At 46.6% G+C, this 26,137-nt stretch overlaps 2 protein-coding genes across 2 annotated transcripts in view; one reads left to right on the forward strand and one right to left on the reverse strand.

The window, feature by feature from the left end:
• The window catches only part of LOC124221671 (uncharacterized), a 63,092-nt gene extending 44,330 nt beyond the window's left edge, over positions 1–18,762 (forward strand). Inside the window, exons 2-5 of the mRNA XM_069137005.1 lie at positions 16,655–16,853; positions 17,366–17,458; positions 17,714–17,908; positions 18,175–18,762. Coding sequence (XP_068993106.1) covers positions 16,655–16,853; positions 17,366–17,458; positions 17,714–17,908; positions 18,175–18,495 — 808 coding nt within the window. The 3' untranslated portion in view covers positions 18,496–18,762. The remainder of the gene's footprint in view (positions 1–16,654; positions 16,854–17,365; positions 17,459–17,713; positions 17,909–18,174) is intronic.
• Positions 1–26,137, reverse strand: part of Pdk1 (Phosphoinositide-dependent kinase 1) — a 323,017-nt gene that overhangs the window by 286,052 nt on the left and 10,828 nt on the right. The gene's annotated exons all lie outside the window — the stretch shown is intronic.

A 26,137-nucleotide genomic window follows, 5' to 3' on the forward strand; every position in this document is an offset into this window, starting at 1 on the left:
TAAACACTTGGACGAATCAGTTTCGATTTAATTTAGCACAGAGCCGAATTGGTAACGACCTCGCGACATTTTACATAACAGCTGTCTAGACATATCACAACAGATTTTATTTATAGAACTAGTCATGGTGCGCGCGCTCTTCCCTCCCAGTCTACTAATGACCGCTCGAAAGTGGATTCAACCTGATTGTAATTTCATTCGTTTATTTTTGCACGTATAAATGTGATGGCCCCGACCGTGATGAGCCGTAACTAGTTTCGACGGATTTCTACCTCCGATGGACAACGACGGTAAATATTTATCTATAACTCTACCGCGATAACCGATTCTTTGTGTATTCTCAATTGATTGCTTCACACTACGCGGTACAGTACGGCACATTTGTCCGTAAGCAATACATTACACAAAGTATTTCCCGCTACCGAGGCAATTGACCGATAACCATAACTGAACGCTATAGGATTTCACACACCACGTGATCGAACGAAGCAGCGAGTTTGCGAGGTTCTCGCGAAAACTTCTTTACCATGGCTGGTTCGTTCGGGCCTGCCTTCTAGTCTTGGCAAATTCAAAAATAGAGCGGAGGCACATGGAAGAACTTTTCGGACGCCATTTAGTGATAATCATTGTCAAGCGGGCGTCGAGGAAGGCTCCTCGTAAACAAAACGATGCTTTGGGAGCATCCTCGACCGTCCCTCAGTTTCATAAGTTCACGTGATACGGCACGCGGTATGTGAGCATACCCCACAGCTACACAGTATTGCTTCTAGCAATAAACCTCGCAAAGTTTCCCATCGTTTCACCGGCAGTAATGGAACACTTCGCTACGGTCATGGCAGGAGAAGAGAGAAGGGGCGAGTGTAGTAGAGGTTGTATACCCGAAGTACTGAGCTTTTTCAAACTCGGTGTCTTTGCGAGAAAAGATTCCTCTAAACATTCTATTCTACTTTTTAGTTGGTCCAACTTAACCGTGCTCTTCCAGAAGAAACGTCCAACGTCGCTGCACCGTTTCTTTTGGTAAAGGTATATGGTACTGGTATCTTTCCTCGACTTTAAACCCTCTATGAAGAACGTCCCAAATCCCATTTCTGTAAGGTCTGAACAACCATCGGGTGTATAAACTAGTTCCATTGGACTGGTTTAAAACAGCGGTTTCACTTTTTCAACTAACGCCTTATTCGTTGTTAGTTTGCACGTACAATCGCTGAAAGCGATGCGAGCTACGAACAAGAAAAATTGTTGTGCACGGTGGATAACTGACGGTGTAAGTTTATACCCCGGTGGAGTACGATCAAGAGTGAATTATAAACGTCCGATTCTGGCGAATCGCGTTGCGCGCAGGCCATTCGTGGCAAATTGACATTTAGCATTGAAAGGCTAGTCGGATCTCTGAACAACGTCAGTCTTGATTAGAGAATTGCATGTCGATGCCTCTGCAGTCCTCGTCAATCCTTCGCCGTTAGCAGCATGGCTGTGGAATTGATTGGCCAATGGTGCTGCAGGTACAGCCAGCGAGTATATGGAACATTTATAAATGGTAATAGCTGGTTGTTACGATCATCGATAAAAAGCATGCCACACTACCACGCCTGGCTTCGGCATCCGGTCAATTATGCAGCTATTTTGTTCCTGCTTACCAGCGAATCGAACTTCGCGAATCGGAAGAGCGATCATGCCTACACTCCGGGAATGATACGGTTCTACAAGTATAATGGGGGATCGCTATCGGGTTGTCGCTTCTCGGGTAAATAAGCTTCTCCTTCGATCTTGCCTCGACTTCGGATAGATAACGATCAAAGATACCTCGCTCTCGGCGATTTCTTCTAAACTGTAGGAATAAAATGATTTGCAATAAACGCGACGGAACACAACAGGCGGTTCCCCCCGGATTTTACGGTCCGTATAATAATGGTGGAAAATAATGATAGCGCGATCGCCTAGGTATTGGTCAGCCTCGGCAATCTCAATGGTGCGTATATCGTTGTCAATCATGAAAAACAAGTTTTACGTCCAATTACGAGCTTATGCGAAGGTTATACAGAAATGGATCATCTATCCTTTACTGACCCTAAAAATCCCAATTTATATTTTATGCCTGGCCTTGCCTCGCCAGTATATATCTCTGGATTAAAGCCGCGGGTACGACACCCCATAAGAAACTGCCGCGGTTCGACGCGTCGCTCTACACTCGCTTATACCTCGTGGCCCGAACCCATACCTACTTCGACCCTGTATATAAGGCATCCACCTACCAGCTGGGAGTCCTCCTTTCTTATCTCATGCCACGCGCGGCACGCCCTTCTTTCGCCCTCCTTCACCCCTCATCGCACGTACCTTATATCCCATCTTTATTGCAGATTTGATTTTCAATGCGTTCATTCTTGCGGTACGAGGCGCAATTCTTAAAGAGTTCCGAACGATCGGAAGCGGTCTTCCAACGCGACGGCATCTCGATCAACTCCGTTAACAGCTGAAATTTTCTCCGTCGCAACTGAGGCTGGGAATGAAGACGACGAGGTATGTGTGACGCGTTCGCAATTGCAACATGGCGGAAGGCGATGGCGCGAGATCTCTGAACCATGGTGAATACGATCGGCAGAGGGTGAGGCCTGAAGGATGATTTCGGCACGCCGTGAGGTGTGCGTGAAAAATAAATACTTTTAAATAAAGCTTCCGGCAATGCAAGTGAAATTTGGGAAAGAGTCGCCTACCTCCTTGGTAACATTTTGGTGATAAATTGGTGATATTTTATTGCACCGCTTAATGTTTCCTTCTTCGTCGATTCCTCATCTTTTCTTGAATCGGATATAAAAAAAAAGAAGATATTCCTGGTTATTGGCCAAAAGGCTGCAAAATTTGGCCAACGAACAATCGAAGTCCTTGCAGTTTTCCGGTGAGTTACGCCCGAGCTCCGGGTGCTTCTTTCATGCGCATCCTTGGTAATCGGCTGTGAAACGCCCCCATAAATAACTAAAGTGGCCGTTAGAATTGACCTCACTGGTTGTCAAGTGTTCCCCAGATTTCGCGACTTGGCACGCGACGCTTCTTCCATTCGGCGACATGCGACTTACAGTCCACGATGAACCATATCCTAGACGTTTGCCTTATACCTTTGCACATGCGTACATCCAAAACGAGGACGCTTCTTTAGTGCGAATATTTCTTACGTAAAAATATAAAAAACCAGGTTGTTCTTCGACATCTACTGTTTTCTCTGTGATCTCTATCACCCTCTTCTTCGGTGTGCGACGTCGTTTTTGTAATGCCACCTGTTAAGTCATCGTTGTGACGATCACAGATGCGAATGCTCCAGGATAAAGGTTTCGTTGGGATTAGAACGGAGCATCCGCCATCCGGTTTGACACTTTCCAAGCCCTGACAGTAACCGAGATCATCGAGATGTGCGGCTGAATAAGTTTAGCCATTCCGCCCACCTTAATTTTCAACGATCCTCCCGTTCGGCGGAATATCTGGTCGCGCGTTTCCTCCCTCGTACACAAGCCTTGTCTTCTTTTCTTGCCCTCATTACGCTGCGTTGGGTAAAACCACAGCAGAAGGCTGCACCCACGAGAGCCTCGCACCGGAGCAGCAACGAGATGTAGGTACACGAGAGGGAATCGGGGCAGGTTGGGTGCGCGTAGTACTCGAGAAGGTGTATCGACCGGTGACGTCATCCGCCCCCACTCGACTACGTCACGCGAGCACTCCCACGCAGGGGAGGAAACCGGCAGTGACGTACCGAAACGCGGTGGCCCTTCGCGACACGCGCCTGCAGAGACTGATTCTGGGAGTGGACGTATTTCAGGAGTTCACTTTAATGCCGGGTCGACCTTATTTGGGATTTATTACAGGCCGCAAAGTTGAACGTCGCACAAGAGTCGCACGGACAAAGTGGAGAGACAAAATTATGCCTTCATATAACAATACCCCGAGCTATACACACACAATTAAGGTATAAGACATTCCAAAAACCTCGAGGAAACTTTGCTCAGCGGCTGATAAAAGTTCAGAATCCCTGTTCGAAGTGCGTGTATCTAGATACTTGGAAAGTGAAGTCTCGGGGGCTACTTCGCGTTCAGTTTGTTATACCAGATTATAAATTCGTGACTCGGCACGTCGTCGCGGATTTAGGCCCGAAAGTCTGGTGATCTCGTTGACGTCTGACGGTGTTGTTGCACCGGGGAAACTACGACAGGATCTTCGGAAGAACTTTCCAAGTATCAAAGTCCAGCCCCTCATCCCCCAAGTCGAATTCGCGGAGCCACCGTAAGAATCTTCAAATCCCGCCAACCGAGGCTACGACATGACGGAGGCTGGCCAAAGCCCGGAAAAATCTGTCAGGACCGCTAATGCAGAACTCCTACTGGAACTAACCCGCTCACCCTTTCTTTCTTTTTGTTTCAACATCATTCGGCCCACTTCTCCTGTTTCCCTGCTCCTGATTGACGCATGTTACCCAGATGCCCGAGTGAGCAGCGGATATACAACGCGTACAAGGGGTAGTCCTCGCGTTCCCTCCTCGGAACAAAAATAGCCCGAAACAAGTGGCAGGCACACGCACATGAGGAAAATCGAGGGTAAGGTCAAATTTCTACGAGTCACGTATACACGTGGCCGAATCGACTAGTCGTCAAATACCGCGTAAAAAGCTGCGCAGAACGGTTCGGAACCCGCGGTAGCTGTAAAGCGACACGGACGTAAAAAAAAATCACACATCGCCTGCATTTGCTGCAGAAAAGTCACGCGCGCCTCGCCACTTACAATTAAACGAGCAATCTCCCCCTGACCCGATTCCGTCGCTGCAGCGGCTTGGGTGCCGATATCTGCACCAAAGTTTTCACCGTTTCAAGAAACAGGCTCCCCCTGCACCCTGGCGAGGAATCGTTGGCCTTCTTGCACGAAGAGTGCGAAACCATGCGACGTGGCACGTGGAGCGTTCAGCTCGGCCCTGCGTCGTCTGAGTGCAAGAGTATTGATCCAGTTTCCCTTTCGGGGCGCCCCGGCACCGGCGCTTGGCAGGAGGGGATGCCGCGGGGTGCGACGGGGGTGGGAAGCGTTTCGGGGTGGGAATCGGACGGGAAAGCGCGGTAAAACTCGCCCCCATTTTTCTCAAGCGACTCCGCGCCCTCTCGGCCTTTCGTATATGTATTTCCCCCCCGGTGCGAACGCCGCGGCTCGACACCGCCGCGGCCCCTGCAGCAGCAGCTTGGCAAAGGCGAACCTGCAGCAGCTATCCGACCGCGGCGTCGTCTTCGGGCAAGAAGAAGAACGAGAAGAACGGGAGGCTCGGTCAGCCGGTGTAGGCTATAGGGGGTGAAAAAAAAGGGTGTGTTTTGTTTTGCTTGAGTCGTTTGTTTTGCTCATTATCCTTCGCGGTTTCATTTGTTCCACGGACGAAACTTCGTTTTACTACACCTACTCTCACCTGCACGTACTACTCGCATTAGCTCCCCTCCTAGTTCTCGGACCATCTAGACTCTCGCGATTTCTCAAAGGCCAGATGTAGGGACCTGGATTTAACTCTTGAAAAAATATATATATCAGCAGGGGTATGTTTTGTCTCGTGACCCGGTACGATTAACGCCTCCGACTGATGACGGATCCAAATTCCCTGACATTCTTGATCGAGCAACGCCACGCGTGGATCGATATATTCTTAATACATATGCATGCCTTCACACGAACTTATATATTATCGCTGCTGCACCTTGTATTTGGGGTAAACACCCCTCGATACATTTGAAGAGTTTTCGAGATTGAGGTTTGTGATACGCGACCCCATGAAGGAAAGACTTATCGAAATTTTTTCATTCAGTCATGCAGAAGCTCCGGCGATGAAGCTTTACTTTCGTGTTTGAAAGAATCAGAAATCATCGTAGACTCTTGTGGATAATATGTGACTCACAAAATGTGCTTGACAGTTGAGCTTCCGGGAAGTTTGGGACATAGGATAAAGCTAACAATAAGAAGTGAAATAATACATTGGCCTCAGTTTCATCAAGGTGGTATACATGTATATAAATGATATTCCAAACTTTTTTGATGAACGTGAAATTCGGACTATCACCAAAGGTTCGCGAAGTCAGGAATTTCCAGCCTGTTTTGATCGATTTTATTCAGTAGGTTCCTAGATATTGGTTCTGTACGCAGGCATTGAAATATTTCGTGTAACGTTTGGACTGTCATTGACGAGTCACCTTAAATTTGTCACACACCATTTTTTCAACATTCGAGTTCCCAGACTTATGGAAGGAAATGTTATTCCTTCGAGTGATTCAAAAAACTGGATTTTTTGTCGCGAGCCAATTCCATCCATGTACAAAACACCGTCTTCCGATTATCGGTGAATTTAGTCACAGGTGTACAACGAATCCTATCCTGCGAAGAGTTCAGCATCCAGATCCTTACGGTAATATAAAAAGTACCGCGAGGCGGGCTCGAGATCAAACCCGGTACATGCGTAATGTCTTAACGTCAGAGGCTGACGTAGGCTGCGACGACATTGAATACATTTGAATAAAAATTGCTCATCAGTCGTTTAGTCGTTTTGGACCTGGTGACTGCTAAAATTGTGAGGCAAAACGGGGCTGGGGGGTGGAATCGGGGAGACGAAAGAAGGGTGGTTTTGTAATTCTGAGGTCGTTGGTAGTCGCGAGGCACGGCGAGGTTCGATCAGTGGGAAAGGCTGAAGATCGCGAGTCGGATAAATAAAAATAAATCGAGGGGTAGAGAGCAGGGTAGCTGGAAGCAAGTGTCGTTTAACGCGTCGTTAAGATAGGGATCTTTGAAAAGTAAAAATGAAACCGTCGAAGGACTGCTCTAAGGACACGCGGGAAGACTTTTCCGGTCCCGAGGGTATTCGAAACGAAAAATCGCTTCCCGCGCCTGGGCAAGCAATGCAGCCTAGCCGCGGCGCGTCGCACGGTTTCTTCGCGCTTTTTACATAAAATGTACTTATCGCAAACGGACGTGACGCGTATGCAACGGGACATATTCTTCTGCATCGGTTCACCGATGCCCGATCTTGCTTCCGACGGTGCTTGCTTTCGATAGCCTTCGGGCGATGCGACGAAAAATGAGAATGGATCTCGATGCAAGGGTATAGTATCGCCGAATAGAAATCATATTTAAATACGATTCGTGTCGTTAATGCTGTATGAAAACTTCCGCGCTGATTGCGATATGAAAACGAGTCATGTTGCGAAGTGCACATTATCGGGAAGATTTCTACCACTTTGTGCGTTGTTCCAACTGCACCCGATACCTCTCAGCTATTTTTTCGCATGCGTTAACGGTGGGTATTAGAAAGAGAGCGGGAGGCGTGGCGGATTGGAATTACAAGGAACGGGCGGATCTGATGTCAATCGTGATCTACTTTTGTGTCGGGCGAGCTGCAGGTAATTTTTGTATTCAATTATATTTCCGCCCATTTTTTGCTAACCATATTTTGTTTCATTTATTTTTCTCAACTTTTTCGACCACTCGAAGCTTCAGCTCACACGACCCTTTTGCAGTACCTATAATGCACGAGGGTTGGATTAGTTGGCACGCACGGCGAGCGTTTCCTCGCGTCCCATAAACACACCAGGATTATTTATTTAATAGGTGGTTATCTGCAGGTAGACCTCGTATCGTACGGGTTTCGGAACATAACGGTTCTGTCCCAGGATTGCGTCACCTGAAGTTAAATTAGCTTCACGAACGATTTGCATTAAACTCGCGAGATCGGTTATTTGCTATACGGATTAGACGGACGATTATTGGCCCGATTCTGGAGCATATTGTAGACTAAAAAGTTCAAGAGACAAAGCGCGTCGTAAGTCGCAAGGCAGAGAGAAACGGGTAAAATAGGATACACTATAAAGACTGTGATCTCTTTATCGACCTATATAAATGGAGAAAAGAGTGGCTTAAATCAGGGGATCCTTTGACGTGATTAAAGTTTAAGGGGCTCTCGCAGACCCACGTAGGATGCTTTTAGAAATTTGTGGAGATACATCGAAATAGCTTATATGCCCATCGCGTCGATTCCCTCTATAAGCTCGCGGGGCGGAACGCGCTTGCAAACAAGAGGAGTAAAAGAAACACGATGTTACTCGGCGCTTAAATTTTTCCGCCAGTTTCACCCCCGAATCCTCGGAGCTTCGTCGTCCTCCATCTTTAGCACCTGAATGCGCGCCCTTCCACCCGATGTATATTGCATAAAACGGATGTAACGCGTGCTCTGGACTCTTCCGCGAGAGACGTTGAGTCTCGGGGTAGATGTAAGCCTCGGGGTTTGGGTGGATTTGGCGCCTGAACCAGAGGTCATCCGCAGGCCCGTTCAACCTTGACCGAAGCCGGATGGAGGGAAAGTGGATAAAAATGAAACGGAATAAAAATCTGAGCTCAACCCCTCTTTGTAAAGTGACCAAAGAATCGCAATAATTTACCGCAACAGGGTTGCCTTGATATCTGGCGAGTGCTCTTAACGGAATTAAACCCACCTATTGCCTCGGCTCAAGGGTCGTACACAACCCTCTCACAATGGCACAGTGGCGCCCTGAGTAACGTCCTCTTGTGGTCCTCAATTCTCCCGTCCCCGTTCTTCCGCTTTCTCCTCTCCTTCTCTCCCTCTCTCCACGCACAATGCCCTCCTCGCGTGCGAAAACGAAGTCAAAGTTTACGGAGGACATATTTATACGGGAGCCAGACTCTATATATATTCTCAAATCTCGCTTCTCGGGCGAATCTTCTCGCATTCCGGCTGGTATAAAGCTGCGGCGAAGTCCACCGGGTTTGCCAACGCGCCGACGTGAAGTTTAAGGCTCGAATGTGGACGCTCTCGCGTTCCGACCCAACGCACAAAAAGGACGTACAAAGCCGTTATTGTTATTGTTACTGTTATGTGCTCCTAGTCATATCGGCTTCGGCCTCCTTCTCCCCCGACCCAGTTCGTGTCTCCGGCGAATTCCACTCTGATATTCACTCGAGTTCCAGTTAACCACGACCGAGTTTTGTCATCTCCCTTGCATGCAAGGGGGTTAGTCTTGTAGCAGCACGGAGAGTAGCTGCGACGCTGTATGTTTCAAGTGGGTGGATGCCTCGACCAAATTTTCCCCCTTCTCCTTATCTCCCGCACCCTTTTCTCCTTTCCTGGATATCCCTGCACGCCACCGTCTTCCTCGCACCCTTGCAAACCGGAGACTTTGTAACGTAATATTCCGGAGAACTGCAGATTCCTGAATTCTAACGGAATGTCTTCCTCGTTCCGAATTCTCCACCCTCCGCGTTAAACCTGGAGTCTCTTATCCGCTAGCGGAGAGAGTGGTGGATAACGCACATACGTATAAGGCATGTGAACAACCCTCCCCCCCCATACACTTCTTCTTGGAAGGGTTGAAAGAAAAAGAAGAGAGAAAAAAAAAGAAAAATTGCGAAAACAGATGCAAGGAACGGGTCAGCCGAGTAACGGCGAGGATAAATAAGTTACGAGGTCAGGTAAAGGCGGTAGAGCATAGCCACCCTTGTAACAGAAGACAGAAGCACAGTAACGTTTGCGACATAACGCGCGGAGAATGTGTCACGTATCTCCTCTCTGGCACGTGGCGATGGTGCAGAGGGGGAATTGAAGGCCCACATGGCGTGCACGGTGAGTGAAATACTAACGGAGATGGGTCGTGCCCTATGCCGCGGTAGGTATACAGGGTGCGTTGCGTGGGACAAAATATCGGCGTGAGACGGGATGGCATGCGTTTCGGGGTAGGCACCTCGGAGCGGTCTGGTAGGTGGAGCCGGTCGCTTTGCAGGGACAGCTTGCGTTCTAGATCCGAGGAGCGCGTCAATAGGTCCGGCCAATATCCATCAGGATAACGATAATGTGGCCCAGAGATCGCACCCCTGAGTCCAATATAGCCGAGGCGGGGGAGGCCGAAGGTGTCAGAGAACCGACTTGGCCCACTTCGCTTAGGCAACTGATTTTTATCACCAAAACAGATTTCCATTTCCGGCTTACGGAGCTGCCGGTATTTCTCTTTCTCCCCCGTATCACCTCGTCACGCTTCGTACCACGGCAGACGCGTTTAACAACGCTGTTTTTCCCGCGGTTTTCCCGCTCATCAGCCGCGACGATCGTATCGCGCGGCGAGCAAAGAAAGAAGATTCGGACGCAAACAACCACTATTTCTGGTTGGTCTGACCAGCGAAGCGAATCAAAAGAAGCGAAGGGAGAAGGGTTGCGGGTAGTCGACCTTGCGCCTGCGAACAACCGGGGGAAACGCCGCGGCTCAGCGGTAGGTGGCGGTTGATGAAAACTCGCCCTTCTTCGCTGCCCATTACGTCGGGAGATAGGGTGGCGGGATAACGGAAACACAGGGACGGATGAGGCGAAGAAGGGTGTGTTTACCTACCGCAGATGTCCGCACCCCGCCGTTCAACCGGGTTCGATCGAGTTCGATTGAGCCGGTCCGCCACCGCTAGGTGCGTTCCAATTACAAGATAAGATCCCTGAGGTCTGCTCATTTATCACTGATCCACGCGCTGTACGTTCCCGCCGAGATTAATACCCTGCACCACCCGAGCAGACGAACCGACGAGCGAACGAGCGAGCGAATATGAGAAAGAGCCGATGATGTTGCTCACGTAGCGGTGGGCGTAAGGGCGCAGATTGCTGGGGGAGCTTACAGCCATCGATCCGGATCGAGATGTCGCAGACTGCAGGGTGAGGAGCGGAGACTGAGTTTTTTTCCGACATGCAGGCGGTTCGACCTAGGTATAAAGGAGAAAGAGATTGAGAACGTTGAATGGCAAAATTTGCGAAACGTGCGTACGGCAGGCGGGAGCTGTTCGACGGTGTAACCGGCGCAAATAGCCGCGTGGAAAACGGAGCGGAGAGATAAGGCGGGGAGGACGCTGCAGGTACGGAGCGGAGGGCGAGCGATGAGAGGTCAAAACACCCACGGAGGGAATTTTGCTCGTTCACCACCAACTCGCCCACGGAAACGGTCGAGAGTTTCCCCTGCGGTCTGGGGCAGTTTTCCTCTACGTCTTGTCCCTCGGCGCACGGGATATACTCCAACAATTTCGGTTATGTGATTTTGGCCGGTGCACACACGTGTGACGCACGAGCCTCTGACACGCGATACCCTTTTCAGCCAAGCCAGGCTTCAAACGACCGAGGAAACTCAGTTTGAGAAGGTGATCAACGCCCGTAGGCCAGTGACCGATGAAACGCGTAATTCAAGACCTCTCGACGCAGTCCTGGTCAAGTACTCATCCGCCACCGGCCGTACCGACAACACCGCTACTTTCGGATTGGATTTCGGCGAAAACGTTCCTCACTTTTGCTTGCACGCTTATCCGCGCGGCGTGGATACAGGACGCTCGCCGTACAAGCGATCCTTTCGCCGTGATATCATTTTATGTTATACTTCGCAGGACGAAAATGAGTACGTGATACGAACCGCGTCGTCAACCGATACGAAACACAATGCCAAGTCGACTCTTTCTTCTATCTCGAGTTTCTCGCGACTGGAGAAAGTGTTTCTTCTTCGTCCTTCGAAGGACAATTCCACGCGTTACGCGGCATAATGGTCGAGAGATACGGCGCCGTGTATAAGAATATTCCTGGCATCCAACGTCGTCCAATTATATCAACCGCGGGTCGATGAACGTCAATCGAGTAAAAAGGCAAAGGAAGTCAAATACGAGGTGGAACGCGAATCGCGGCAGAGGATTTTTTTCACCCTCGTCTCCACGCAGATGCGGAGAGAAATCGGCACGTCTAGATCACGGTATCGTTGCAGGCTTCTACCGCTGCTGCAGGTGGACTGCGGAAATACCTTGGCCTTTTAACGAATTAAACAACACCCCCGAAGTAGCAGCATACACGATCCGGGTATACCCGTGGTGCGTTGCACAACAACTTCCTTTCATTTCGTGTAGGTACATTAGCAAGACTCCGGGGGCTGGTGGTAGTACCCGGAAATTGGTCGACATCCCACAGTGATATGGGCATTAAGCTCCACGCCTTTGCGCTCCTACCCTAATTCAAGCCCCGACCATCTATTCGCCACCCCGCGGCAGCCAGCCAGCCATCTTTAGCGGAGCAAGAGACGAGCAGCCCAGCCAGGGGTTCGACTTTGTACGATGCAAAAAAACGATTTAATTGATGCGCGACATGCAGGATGCTTCGAGAGCGAACAGGTTCGCCTCCGAGAACCGAGGATCCTTCTCTCGTACCGGCGTATTTTTCTCATCTTTCAATTCGTACGAAAATACATCCGCGAGTATCGAAAAATTTCCAGACGGTAAACTGTACATGTATATTCACGGTAGAATAATAAGTATGTATAAAGTTTGCGTCGTACGATACGACGCGACGTTGCGTCATGAAATTCAAATACACTACGTGCGACTGAAATAAATCGTTGAGGTAGGAATGTTTTTTATTCCCGATGATTTTACGCGCCGCTAACAGACTACGACGTCCATTTGCTGTACAAACTAAGCCTGTAAGTATGTGTCGTGTTTAATGTAACGCTTAGAAACCGCTAAAGAAAATTCATTATGCACGCTGGTAAATTTTGCTCGTTGAGTCGTGCTCGAGAGTACCTTGTTAGCTCAACAGTCGTCAGCTGTTAATTTCCACAAGTTCTCACTGCAATGCTTACCGTAAACGCTTATTGCATGGTGTCTATATTGCTCCTGGGACGACACCAGCGGTGCTCGACTGAGCGTATATAAAATTCTACACAATTTTCGTCGGGGTCCGATTCATCTCCTCAGAGAACGGGGAAAAATTAAAAAAAAAAAAAAAAACAGCCACTCATATTTATACCTGTACGACGACAAGGTGAAGTCGGTAATAAAAAAGAAAATAAAGAATAAAGGATAATAAATTAGCGATGAAATCTTTTCCGCGATATAGTTTTCAGATTTTCAAGCAGAACGAGGAAAGCCCTTCATGGAAATCTGCGGTAGGTACGAATAAGCGAAGCAGGTAGACACATGCGCGAGTAGAAAAGAAATCCCGTGTTCTCAAGGATTATCCTGCGCTCGCTGAACAGCATCGGGCAGACAGCGTCGCGTTGCGATAAGTACGTAAATAAATAAGCTTCTTTAGTTTAAAAATCCGCGTTCTCCGCGGCGAGGAACGAGCGACGGGCGATATCGGCGGGGAGGCAGGAAGGCCCGGATGCAGGCGACGTGTTTCTGCACCTAATTGAGCTCGAGGCGGCTGGACCGCGGATGTGTATCCACGAGAAAACTGGGGCATCTTGCGTACGTACGTGCGTCTGCATCGTCGACGTCGACGTCGTCGTGTATAAGGGAACCTGCAACAGCGACGACACCGTCGCTGTCTATTTTCGGGCCAGACAGAAGAAGACAAGACGACGTCGACGTCGACGGTGCCGCGAAGCCGACGCCTATCGTCGCCCCGGTGCAATCCCCGACCCAGAATTAGTGAGTCATGGATTATTTGTGTTTATGTAATCTGAGAATTTAGACGCGACGCCGTCGACGTCACGGGACTCGACCGCAGGAGAGAAACTGCACCGATATCATCGCTGACGCAAACTCGTCGGATTTTTGGCGGCTGCTGCAGCGCGTATGCGGCAAAGTACAACCGTTGATCCATATTCCTGCACGCTCGACGTACGTGATTAGGTATATATCAATTATTTAAAAACTCCCGCCGTACTACGGCATAGGTCATATTCTATGTTTAACCCACGCCAGCGTAATTGCAATCACGATATCCCGGCTGCGGCAACGGCAGCAGGGCAAATTCGTCGCTTATAAGTTCACTCGAGTGCACCTGATGTACGTACATACGTAAAGCTTCGAACGAATGTTACAACTTTCGGAATAGTTCTGGAGTCTCCTTGGGGCTGTCGGCCTGTCTGCGCGCTGCAAGCTTTGCAAGCTCTGCAACTACCTCACGATTAGTCGCGTAACTCGCCTCCTCTCCATCCGACTGTATAAAGACGCCTAAATTAGCCAAGTTTATTTTCATAGAGATAAGACGGCGACGTCGTGGAATCTCCGAGTACTTTGTAACAAATTCGTTTAAATCAGAGCCGGCGGGATGCGGAAGGTGCGTTAGGTTTCGTCGCTCGCGGAGCAGCTGCATGCCGTGTAGTCTATTTGAGGATAAAGAACGGCGCAATGAGGTAAAACTCGTCGGATGAGAAGCGGGGCGGAAAATCGCATAGGGATAATTTCATATATATGTATATATAAGCGACAAGATGGATATGTGCGCCATCTTGACAAAGGATGGTAAAATTCTGAAAAGTTCGAATGAATTCCGTCCGTCGTATAAAGACGCGCGGGCATATCTCGAAGTCCTCGATTTCTGGAATTTCCGCAATTGCAACCCGCCGCATCGAGGTCGTCGAAACGAGATACGCTTCCCGCGGAAGATTCGAGACGTACCCTGTATAACCGAATGCCTATATATGTGACTGCGCAAAAAGCCTCCCCACTTGCTCTCCGCCACTATTTTCGATCGTTCGTATGCTCGTCGGTACTTACGAGGGAGGGGATGGTGGTAAAAGCGATAAAATTATCCGGTGGAAAAATTCGGACGGGTCCGAGAACTCGTTGAATATCGTGTCGAGTCAACAAAGTCACCGAAGAAACGATTCCCTTCGTCTCTCTACGCATGCCTACACATGTATATGTACACATATACCTACTGCAGGCATGTACCTACCTACATACGTTTCATTGCTGGTGTAATATAACTTGGTTGGAGTTTCCGAATAACGCTTCTAACTCATAGTCAGAGTCAACGACGACGACCAAGGAGTGAAGCTAGCCTTGCGGACTGATGTAATACTACAGATATTTTTCGAATTGCAATCAAACGCCGAGTGAAAATGAAATCACAAAAGGCTTGTGAGGAGACTGCAAGTTTTTTATGTTGACCCTTATAATTCACCGCATAAACCACTTCGACGTCTAAAGAAATTCAAGCGAACACGTAAATCGCAACGAAGAGACACATTACGCGCCAAAACAATGTAGACGACAACTTGTATTGCGGAATGATCGACGATAATTGTTCCGAATTCTTCATGTTTCACTGCAGTTTCAAGCCCCGCGTTATTTCTTGGTTCACCTACACGACGCGAGTACCAATATCTTTGCTATTTATTGATAGTACTTAAATGAACGGGGAAACCGCTCCGCAGACTTTCACTGTAAGTTATTACGCCGGGAGTGAGCTGCATGTGAATAACAGAGTTTCCATCGACTCTGCAATTTGAGATTATAAACGACGATAACAGAACTATAAGACACAGAGATCGCTGCTATCGACAACAGGAAATCAGTCATCGATACGTGCATTTGCGAAACCGTATCACAAGTCTTTCTCGACGAAGAAATGTAGAGCATAGTGTCCGTTTGCAAATCGGTGTGGCAATAAAACACATCGAGATATTTCAGGATTAAAGAGTCGATGCTCCGTTATTTACACATTTTCAATACAAGATTAGAGTGAATTTCCGAGAGCTCGAGCCCATGTGAGATAATTTCAACAAAGTGAATAAGTAATTTCGAGAACCCGGGATTATACAAGCATTGACGAATTTTTCTAAATTCGGACGGCGTGTGAAATCTAAATCCAACGCGTCAACGAGTGTTTCCCATGCTGCCACGAAATGACGTAGCATGCACGCTCGTTTTTCTCAACGGTGCAGGCTGCATGAAAATCATTAAATCTCCTGTGGCTGGCACGCAGGGCGGTTATGAACACCTTTGGCAAAGAGCGCTAACAAAGCTGAATACTTCTCTGTTATATCAGTTACAACGGTATCGGGCGGATTTCATATTCAGAGGCATCCGCTGCTGCCGTTGTCACCAGAATCGCGCGTTCGCACGGACGCGGGCTTCTGATGCATTTCGTTGTCGCTGCGTGCACCGACAATAATTAACACGCTGACATTTCCGATCCCATGGGTATAAACAATGCATAATACTTGTTATCTGGTAGGTCAGTGGTACGGATGCTGGTGCAGCAAAGCACTGTTACACATTGTCACTGTCACGAGATTTCTGGAACGCGTTGCCCAGAGCCGTGTCTAGTGGTCGCGGACAGTAGTGAAAATTAACGCGTACTTATGGCCGAAATTCGCAGCTTCTGCTTCACCGGTTGAATAATTGAAACTAAAACCGAAACTGATGAGTGAAAGAAGAATAAATCGGTGAGAGGGAAACTGCAGCTGTTGGTAAAAATCGTGGAAATTGAATGACCGTGTGATATAGAAGAAAATTATTGGGTACGGCCCTGGAAGCCTGCAGGGAGCTCTCGCCCGGTATAAAACGGATATATTCTCTCTCATGAGTGCATTTTGCGAAATGGTATTAACCATGAAAGTGATCAAAGCGTTGGTTTTCGTGTTAATCGGTGTTCAACGAGCAGCCAGCTCCGGGCCATTCGTCCAGGAAGCGCTTGCCAAAGTCTTCGGGCATTGGACTCCATACTCAAAGTACGGATGAGCCGTTGTTTGTTAATTTTGTTGATGAAATTTGAAAAAATAAAGAAAAGCGAAACGGGACAAACAAGTTTAAAGTTTCGAGAAAATCCATCGAGTCGATTTGTTTCTTTGTCCGCGCCTCCCTGAATATTTCACATCTCATTACTGATAAAACTCGGTTTTTCCAGCGTCAGAACGATTCAGTTGTTGAATCAGCTGTGCAACGAGTCGCAGAAGGACGATGAGGTCAGAACCGATGCCTGCTACGGGTGCTTCTTCAGGTCCAGCAATCAGCCCCCCGGATATCCGATGCTTCTGACGATGGCTTCCTGCGCGGACACGTATCTCGACAACACGGATTACGGACACTGCCAAAGCTACTTGAGGGTATTTACCATTCAGAACAGCCGCAAGTCCAAAATACTACACACGTTGTATTTCAACTGATAATAAAACGCAAAAGGACGAACGGGAGATGAGAATGCAAGTGCGGAAAGAGCTTGCGATAGGCTAGGTAGGATCGGAATAAGGAAAAAGTTTTGGGTCCACGACCACTGGCAACGATAGTTGGAGTTCCTTAACAATGCCAATTGAATGAACTTCCTCTTCTACGTAGGACCCTCGAAAATACTGACGCAGCCAGTTGATTTCGTTCGCGGACTTGCCAAGTGGAAAGAATATATGTCATATGAGAGGCGTCTGTGTCCAAGTTATACTTGACTGTCCGTCGTCGCGAACGTTGTTAGCGGCTGGGTGAAGACGTTTCCGTCAGGGTCGACGTTCGCGAGCAAACCTCGTATACGACGTTGAACATATATGAAACCAGAAGTGTAATTCCGCAGGGCTTGCCGCCTGCCCGGCTCACACTTTATACGACTAACGATATGTGCTTTTTCCAGAACGCAACGAATTCAATATCCACCCGCACAAGTCCGGGCGTCGTTTACTGTTCGTTTCTGGAGTGCATCCGTCAAGTGAACAAGAACATGCTGGTAATTGATCGTTTGAATTCGTGAGCAAATTTTAAAGTCCTCTGAACCTCTTCGGTCTGGCTCTTTTCACACTCCTTTCAATATAAAACATTGAGCACCGCTGACTCGCTTTAGTCCGCAGGAGTAAATCTCAATTATACGACCACCACGAGCTGCAAGTATCCTCGCGCTGATTCCCCAGCGTTCGTTCTTTTTTCCCCTTTCACCTTTCGCCCGGAAAACTGTAAATACTGTAAATAAAGTGCAAATAAACAGGAAGCGAACGAGGTTGCGCCACCGATCGATCAGAGACGATTGCAGGCTCGAGGGACGTCGAGCGTATTGACAGCGAGTAACAACAATGAACACCACTCCCGCTATTTTGCAAGCTTCCACTTTAGCCGACGAAACCTGCAGCGGAGGAAGTCGATCTGCGTCATTGTCGACGGACGCAAAAGTGATGGGAACACCGTAAGACCTGAAGCGGAACCTTTTAATCCATGATAATTTATTCAGGTGAATCGACAGATAGAGTACTAATAAATGTTCCACCGAGATTTGTTTGCTGCGAATGCATCAAGAGCTACAAATAGCTCCGTTAATGACGTTGATTTTCTTTCTTATTTTTACCTCCTCCTTTCTCTCTTCTTCATAAAATCTCCATCGAGCGCATAACAGAATTTTCAACCGGAACAACAAACACCGGTATCGATTCTCAGTGATTATTTTCCTTACAGATCGCGCAGTGCGTCAATGAGGCTAAGGCGATGTTCTCAAACTTCAAATGTGCCGACTTTCAGCTAACCCAGCTTTTCGTCAACGCTACCGTCTGCGTATTGGCGAAGACACGGTGCAGCTACTTGAACCCCATCACCGGGATCACACAGGAGGATGAGTTAGCGAACAAACTGAACATCGTATCCATAAACGCTCTTCAGGTCAACACCGATTACGACTTGAACATCATTCGGGTGCCTTTTGTGAATCCGGCCCAGGGTGACGAGTGTGGGAAGTTTCGCAACGTTGACCAAGCTTCCTGGCCCTCGGCCGAATGCTAGCCACCCATTTTCGTACGTCGTTTATCTATATAGCTAATTTGTCAGTTTGGAAAATCGGAAACGGTATGGTTTCAGAGAGTGCAAAGTTCGAATATTTTGAATGGTATAGTTTTACTAAAACCAAAATTGTATGACCGGTGACTTTTTCGTCGGTTCAAACGTTGTCAGCGCATACCTCAAGTTTTTGCAAACCTGATGCCGTGCTGTGCATGAACATTCCTGCATTGCTGGAGACAGAAAAAAATAACAACAATAAAATGAAAACACGTTCACTCAACCGCATCCTCCGAGGATGGTATTCAAGTATATAATCCTTGCCAATACTATAAATGGATATGTATGTCGAGAATGCGTAAGACCATATTGTGAGGCGGTTATGATTTCACTCACAATCAGTCGAACTCATCCGAATAGTATGCCATGCGAGTTGACGGTAGAGTTGTAAGATAGATTGTATAATAATAACGTACACGCTTCGTGAATCAGACGACAACTGGCTGCAGGGACTCCGTTCGGAAAGTGAAACTAACCTAACCCAACCTGTCCCAGCGAAAATGGAACACGCTGAAAAAATCGAGTTCGAGCTTCGGGTATAGACGGGTACAAACGTGAAACGACGTCAGGTATCTCGGCGCAATCCGGCGAACAAACACTTGCATGTAATACAGGTAGACGCGCGATCGAACGCACATAGAGACACACGTGTACACTGTACCTGGGTCTTGTACGCGTGGATTAAGGAGGTACAAAGGACGAGGATAAAGGGATGCCTGAGAAGGAGTCCGCGAGGGTATGAGGAAGGGAAGCAAAGGCGGCGAAGGAGAAAGGGGGGAGATGATACTAAAACTAATTCCTGCGCAGGATCTTCCGGGTATTGTTATGTAAAGCTAAGCACGACTCTAACAACGATCCAGGAATCGATTCCGGACCCGCGTCGCAGGGTCGACTGCTGTTTCTGGTATATGGTGCAGGTATACGGTTCGTACAACCGTAGCGGCGATGACTGGCCGTTCCAGCCCTCATTGTGGCCTCCTCGAAATCGGCGTAACCACGGAACGAATGAACTTTCGTGCAGACGATGACCTGCGCCTCGGATCGTAAGTTAACGGAACGAACGCCGTTGGTGCAACAACCCCTGCTGCCTGTGCACTGCAGTCACATACCAACGTTACGCGGCGGTTGTGCCACGGAAGGTATGTTACGCGTACTTAGGACCCTACGTTTCGCGCATCATCCTGCACTGGGAGAGACACACACGCGTGCACGCGGACCGCATGTGTCGTGCCCTGGATACACGCACGCACGGATGTGGGTAGCGTAGATTCGGTCCAGCGTACGTTTCCGAGTTAAGCTGGTTTCACACGTGTTAAAATAATTTGTCATCCGCGGATGCATCCGTCTCTCTTCTCCCCGGTTCGCATGACTCACAACCGTACATGAGGCCTCCGCCTCTCCTTGCTCCTCTCGCGCTTCGTTCCGCGTACGGCATCTGCATATTAAGTCAGATTGGCTCTCGGAGAATTGAGCCACGCGAGTTAGATTACCCCAATAATACAAGTATACCCGGCGTCGTTGGTGTGACTCGCGAGTCGGCATTTCGTACAGCACACCGATGTTTGTTATACATACCCACATACCTACCGATGAGAGTTTACGCGCATTAGCTGACGGTTCAAGACAGACGATGGTGCGTTACGTACCCCCGTACAGACCAAGGGCCACCCGCGGTATAAGTAATTTGCATATTTCAAATTATTTCGAGGAAAGGGTTAAGCGAAACCATCGCCGGTGGTACACACTCATCTTTTCCGCAAATCGTTCGCTCGTGGAGGTATCACACGCATGCATACTGGCTCCGGCCAGCTTTCAGTGGTTTTCATTGAGCTTGCGGGGAAACGTGATCTGCGGTTGACGTAGGTATTTAACGGAAAAAATATTGAGGGTAAATAAACTTCAAAGCGTTTCTTTTATACCTTCTCTGTTTATTTTGTATTAAGATGCTTTTTCGAAATACCGCAGTTTAATTACACACTTAGGTACACAGCTTAGGCTGAGAATATTTTCATTTAAATTCATCCCTCCTGCATGTTCTGCAGATAACCATTGCGCACCGTATACAACACCTAAAAGGTTCCAAACACGAGCGAATTATACTTTCGACGGTGATCACGGATGAAGAAAATCTTCCAATTTCCGTACTGACTGTCAATCGAACGGTGTGCGTCGTCGGAAGTTGCAAACGTGTGTCAACGAAGTGTAAAATTGTTTGATTTGAGTTTCACCAGGCACGTATACCTAAAATACTTTCGAAATCTGGTCGGCCAGTCGATAACAATAGGCGAGAACGCAGGGTGTAATTAGCGAGGATGACTGCTCGGCTTTGACCACAGCGAAGAGATTAATTCCCCTGTCACGGTGCTGAATTAGAGAATATACGAGTAGATTCGAGATGGGGAAAAATTGAGAATTTCGAACCAGTGCATTGGTAGCTCTTCCCGTTCAATAGATGGGCAAAACCTGGCCGCATGGCCTCTTCGTTTAATTAAAATGCCGAAAAAGAAAGAAAATGAAAAGGAAAGAAAAATACAAAGGATGAAACGAAAGAATGAAAAATGAAAAACGGCAATGACCTAACAGCGAATATTGTTATCTTTTAACGCATATTTTTGGGCGTACAGGAATTCCTCCGGCCTAGCCTGCACGTGTTGGCAATCGATAAAAACGCCCATGCACACTGTGCCAACGTGTACCTACACGTAACACACGTAGGTACATATGTACAATTTGCTCAGACTAGACGTCTCGACGGTACGGATCAAGAACTTATTGAATAATTGATCGGCTGACAAGGAGGTGCGTCTAATCTTTCAAAAGTTATAGAGTCCGCCCGACGGCGAAATATACTTATCATACATGTTACGTAATTTCGTTGTATTATATACATATAATACACAATATTATACGACCCGACATCGTACCACATGCGGTGGCTATAAAGCAGTACACAAATTTATGTACGCGCATGTATGTTATACGTACCTCATACATCTGTAATGTACAATATATATACATATATATTATATAGTATACATACGTGTAAAATACATGCGATAGCAAATAGCAGTACGTGACATGGTGAAATTAAAGGGAGAAATAATATTATTAAGAAAATGTGGAATCGTGTCGCGAGAAAGTGTGAATAAGATTTTGAGAAGCTTGGTTGGTTTCTCTCTTTTCCTTCTTGTCCAGGCACGTTCACGATCAGGCCGTAGATGAGAGATGACACGGGAAAAAGCAGATTGAAGCGTCTGCGGGGTGAATCATCGGCATGATCACGGCACCTCCGGCAACACATTGATGCCGCGGCCAAGGATGATACACGACTTAACTCTTATTGTTGTAACAAACAACCGCGTCATCGCCAAGTATTTCCACACAAGCGAACGAACACGCGCACGCACACGAGTATAATACGTGTAATACATACATATGTTACGCATATAGGCATATCTTTATTATTGAATAATTCCGTCACTGCTTATATTCTCATCTCGGTTCACGCGGCTTCGGTTTGTAGTATACTGCACACCACTCACGTACCTACGATATGTTACGTGCACGTAGGTACGTGTTACATGAGCACGTACCGCGTATTTCCCTTTCTACGTATAAGTTTATCAATTCCCTCTTATTGGCGAATTCATTATACAGCTGACACGACGTTGTAAACGAGTGACATGCCTATAGGGTGGATATGCACGCCTGCATCATAGGTCTACGGACGTGTAGTTGTGTAGGTTTACTCTACGCGAGCACGTTTATAAATCGGAAACGTGAACGTGATCTATATTTATCGTTACGCGGTAATGAGGTAATAACGCAGACACCTACGTGCAACGTTGGTACTCCCTGCACCGAAGTGCAACGACGGTGCCATTGGACACGTCGAGAGTATAACGCGTTACATACGCGTGCGTGTGCGACACTGTCCGGAATGCCCACGTATTCATCCGCGCGTGTGCGTGTCGGCTGAGCTCATTGCCTGAAAGGTGCGGAATATTATGGGAAACGGTTAATCGTTGAGGAATGACGATGAGACGAGTGGCGGTGGTCTTCTTACAATTAGTCCGTCCCTCGCGCATGCTGTAGCCAGCCAGCTATGCCCAATAAGTGATGTCACTGTGCAAGCTCGGCCGACGATGGCAATGCGCGTGACATCGTTCAAACTCTATTCTTAGCACAATGACACCCGCGGAATGTGCCGTCTTGTATATTTTCATATTTCTCGATGAATTGCTCACCGAGCGTGGTCTTAGATACACAAGCGTGGGCGATTGGCCTACAGTGCAAGCTGCCGCTGTCGCACTACTACCGCTACCGCTACTGCTTTTATTTTTATTTTCATTCCGTCCTCGATTTCTTAATGTCATTTGTTTATTTAATTATTACTTTCATTTTGTTTGCTCTTTATCCTCACCAAAGTATTTTCATTTATTCAACGATAAAAACATAATAACAAGAAGAGTGTAAAATACATGTTTGTCACAGAAATTGTCCGAGAGATCGACCAGTGATGATGATTGCAATCAAAAACCGCGATGCGAAAACGGGAATATATCAAAGTATCGAGAGAGAAACGAGTTTCGAAGCAAAAAAAAACGCGATAAAATTTTTTTTTTTTTAATTCTAAAAAAAAAAAATTGTACGCAGGTATTGATGGCGTCGATAGAGTTACAAAACGTTCAAAAGCGTCATAAATCTTTCACGGCAAATTGGAGAGGAGAAGCGATCGAAGTGAAACCACGAGAAAGAATAAATAAGAGAATAAAAAAATAGGTGAAAATGAAAAAGAACCGAGAGACTTGAAGTAAAAGAAAAAATAAATAAAACGCGTATGGCTGAACCCGATTGTTTATGGTGACGCACCATTAACACATAACACGTGCCGCACGCGCGCGGTATAAACGCGGGTTTGAATACTTGAAAAAAAAAAAGAACGCAATTGCTTGTCCAACTAAAATTTTGCGTATCTATTGAAAAAAACCAAATGGTATTTTATTTATAAACAGAAGGTTGGACCGTTCAGAAAGGTGGGGTCTCAAATTATATATATATTGTATATTTCTGAGAACCTATCAACAGTCCAACCTTCTATTTGTGAATAAAATACCATTTGGCTAAATGGAATGCACGGCATGGGCCATACGCATATATCGGCATTGAAACTCCGCTGTACCTCAAACCCCGTCGCGATATTGAACCATTAAGCGCCATCTCTCGGAAACGTTAAGAGTTCACTCGTTCGCCACTCCGGCATTGATGCCGCCATGTGACGGGACGCGCTTGAATTCAACTCTTTCCACCTACAATTTATTACCATTCGGTAAGCGCTTGATTCTACTTCCGTGGTAGTTACACGCGAATCAGTGAAAAATACGCTTCCTAAAATGCGAATCGATGATTAAATGAAATTTCAAATTTTCATAGTAACTCTTATGCATTAGGTTTTGTAATTTTTTTCGTACAAGCTACGGGAACAGCCACTCTACAAAATACACCATAACAGGAAATTGCTAGTGTTGTTGTACTATGATTATTTCTATAGGTTTTTTTTTCCCTAAGTAATTAATTATCGCATTTCATAAACAAACGTTGACTCGACGTTATCACCCAGCCGACCGCAAAAAGCATGCAGACCAGATAAGAATTATATAATAGGTACAAATGCATACCTATACTGAAATATGTGCGTTATTTAAAGAGGAAAAATTTTTTATACTGGATCCTTAAAGTTTCTCAGCGTAAAATATTATCGCTCCCGGCGAAACGATTAAGGCAAATTTTTTCTATCGGTATATAAAATCAATTGAATCTTGACTTAAGACTCGTCGCGGACAGATTGAAAGATTTATCATTATCGCGACGATGTAACGACGCTGAACTATCGAAAGGCCCGAGTGATTACCAGCTGGTAGGGGCCTGATTATACAGTTATAGACGAAATAAATTCTTCAAATTTACGCTTGGCAGGCAATAGTTTGCGCTTGCTGGGATCAGTAAACTCATTTGAATAGCTAAATTAAGCTTTTCGAGAGGGTATGGGATGATTAAAAAAGATTAGACAGTTGATTAAAAATACTGCTTGGTTATAACGTGGCCGTGCGGTTAAAGACGCCTGCGGCGATCGCTAACCAATTATTATAATTTCTTCCTACTTGCTCTTCCGGTAACGAATAGCGGAAAAAAAATAACGATACGGTAGAAACCAAACGTTGGCGGATGTTTCGCTTGCGTCGCCGCAGGAAGAGGAAATCGTGATCTTACCCGCATTAGACCGTCGCATCGATTTATATTTACACTAGAACCAGATCATGGCCCACGTTTATTGCGCTGGCCTAAAGATGCGTTCGGTTCTCGATTTCGAATCTTAAATTTTATAGATACAGGAATTAGGAATTGTTCGAGTCTTTAGGATCGGAACAATAAGACATATTTGATGTAGCTTTCGATTTACTGACAATGAAGAAGTTTTTATGCAATATTAAAACGTCTTGGATATTGTTCATGAATCCTTTGAAAGAAATAACGGAGAAGGCATGAACTATGGTTTAATGTAAAACATTATTTGACCATGAAGTTTTTCTTCCGCACGTTGATTATTTTCATGCGACCAGTTAATACTCGGATGATCATTTACGCACCCCAAATTTCGCAGGAGCTTTAAAAGTTTCAACAAGATCTTCAAAGGTTTAACGGGGTTTCGTGAGATTTTACGAGGCTGGATGAAATTTCACAAAATTCACAAGATTTCATAAGACTTTAAGAATTTCATAGAACTTCGAACGGGCGTGTAAACCCCGCTTGAAGAGTGATTAAACCCCGTGCATAAAGAATTGACGACGTTATAAATACGCGTGACATTACCGTCGTCGTCTCCGCACCGTATCATTTCAGCAATCCAAAGTGACGTTTATCACTTTTATGTAGATCTGCCGTCAAAGAGAGATTCGTCTAATGAATATTTGTTAATCGTCCTGCACGATTCGGTCGGTATTAATGATCTTGATTACCGTTGCGGAACCGCAACGTTGACCCAAATAAATTAGAGCTCCGGTGTATTTCGTAACCGTTTATCAGCCGCTTTTCGCATAAACATATTACACGCTGCTCTAAAAGCGCGGTAAATAAACTACCTTTACAAATTTTCACAGCACCTCGTACGCGTCGACGAATTTATATGCATAACGATATGACTTTACGTACAGGGTGACCCGCAAAAACCGGTCGATCAACTCGCCGATCCAACGATAACATTTGAAATCTTGTAACGTGGGCCGTTTAAGCAGATATTCACCGATCGATTCCTTTCATCGACGACATCTTCAGATTCGTAGCGACGACCGAGAGATTACTTCAAGCTTTTGGAAAATAATGGAACCTACGTCCCGTCTTTCGGCGTAAGCACCGAGAAAATTTTTTAGTTATGATTAATGTTCAATCTGTAATTATTCTAATTTTCTACTGTATTTGAAAAATACAGTTCTGGGTTGAAAATAAAAATAAGTTTGATAGACATAAGCAAATAAATTACAGTGCGTTATGGTGCTATTATTTTTTATTACAGTCACTCGTTCCTTGTTAC

Source organism: Neodiprion pinetum, chromosome 6, assembly GCF_021155775.2.
Source record: "Neodiprion pinetum isolate iyNeoPine1 chromosome 6, iyNeoPine1.2, whole genome shotgun sequence".
NCBI lineage: Eukaryota > Metazoa > Arthropoda > Insecta > Hymenoptera > Diprionidae > Neodiprion > Neodiprion pinetum.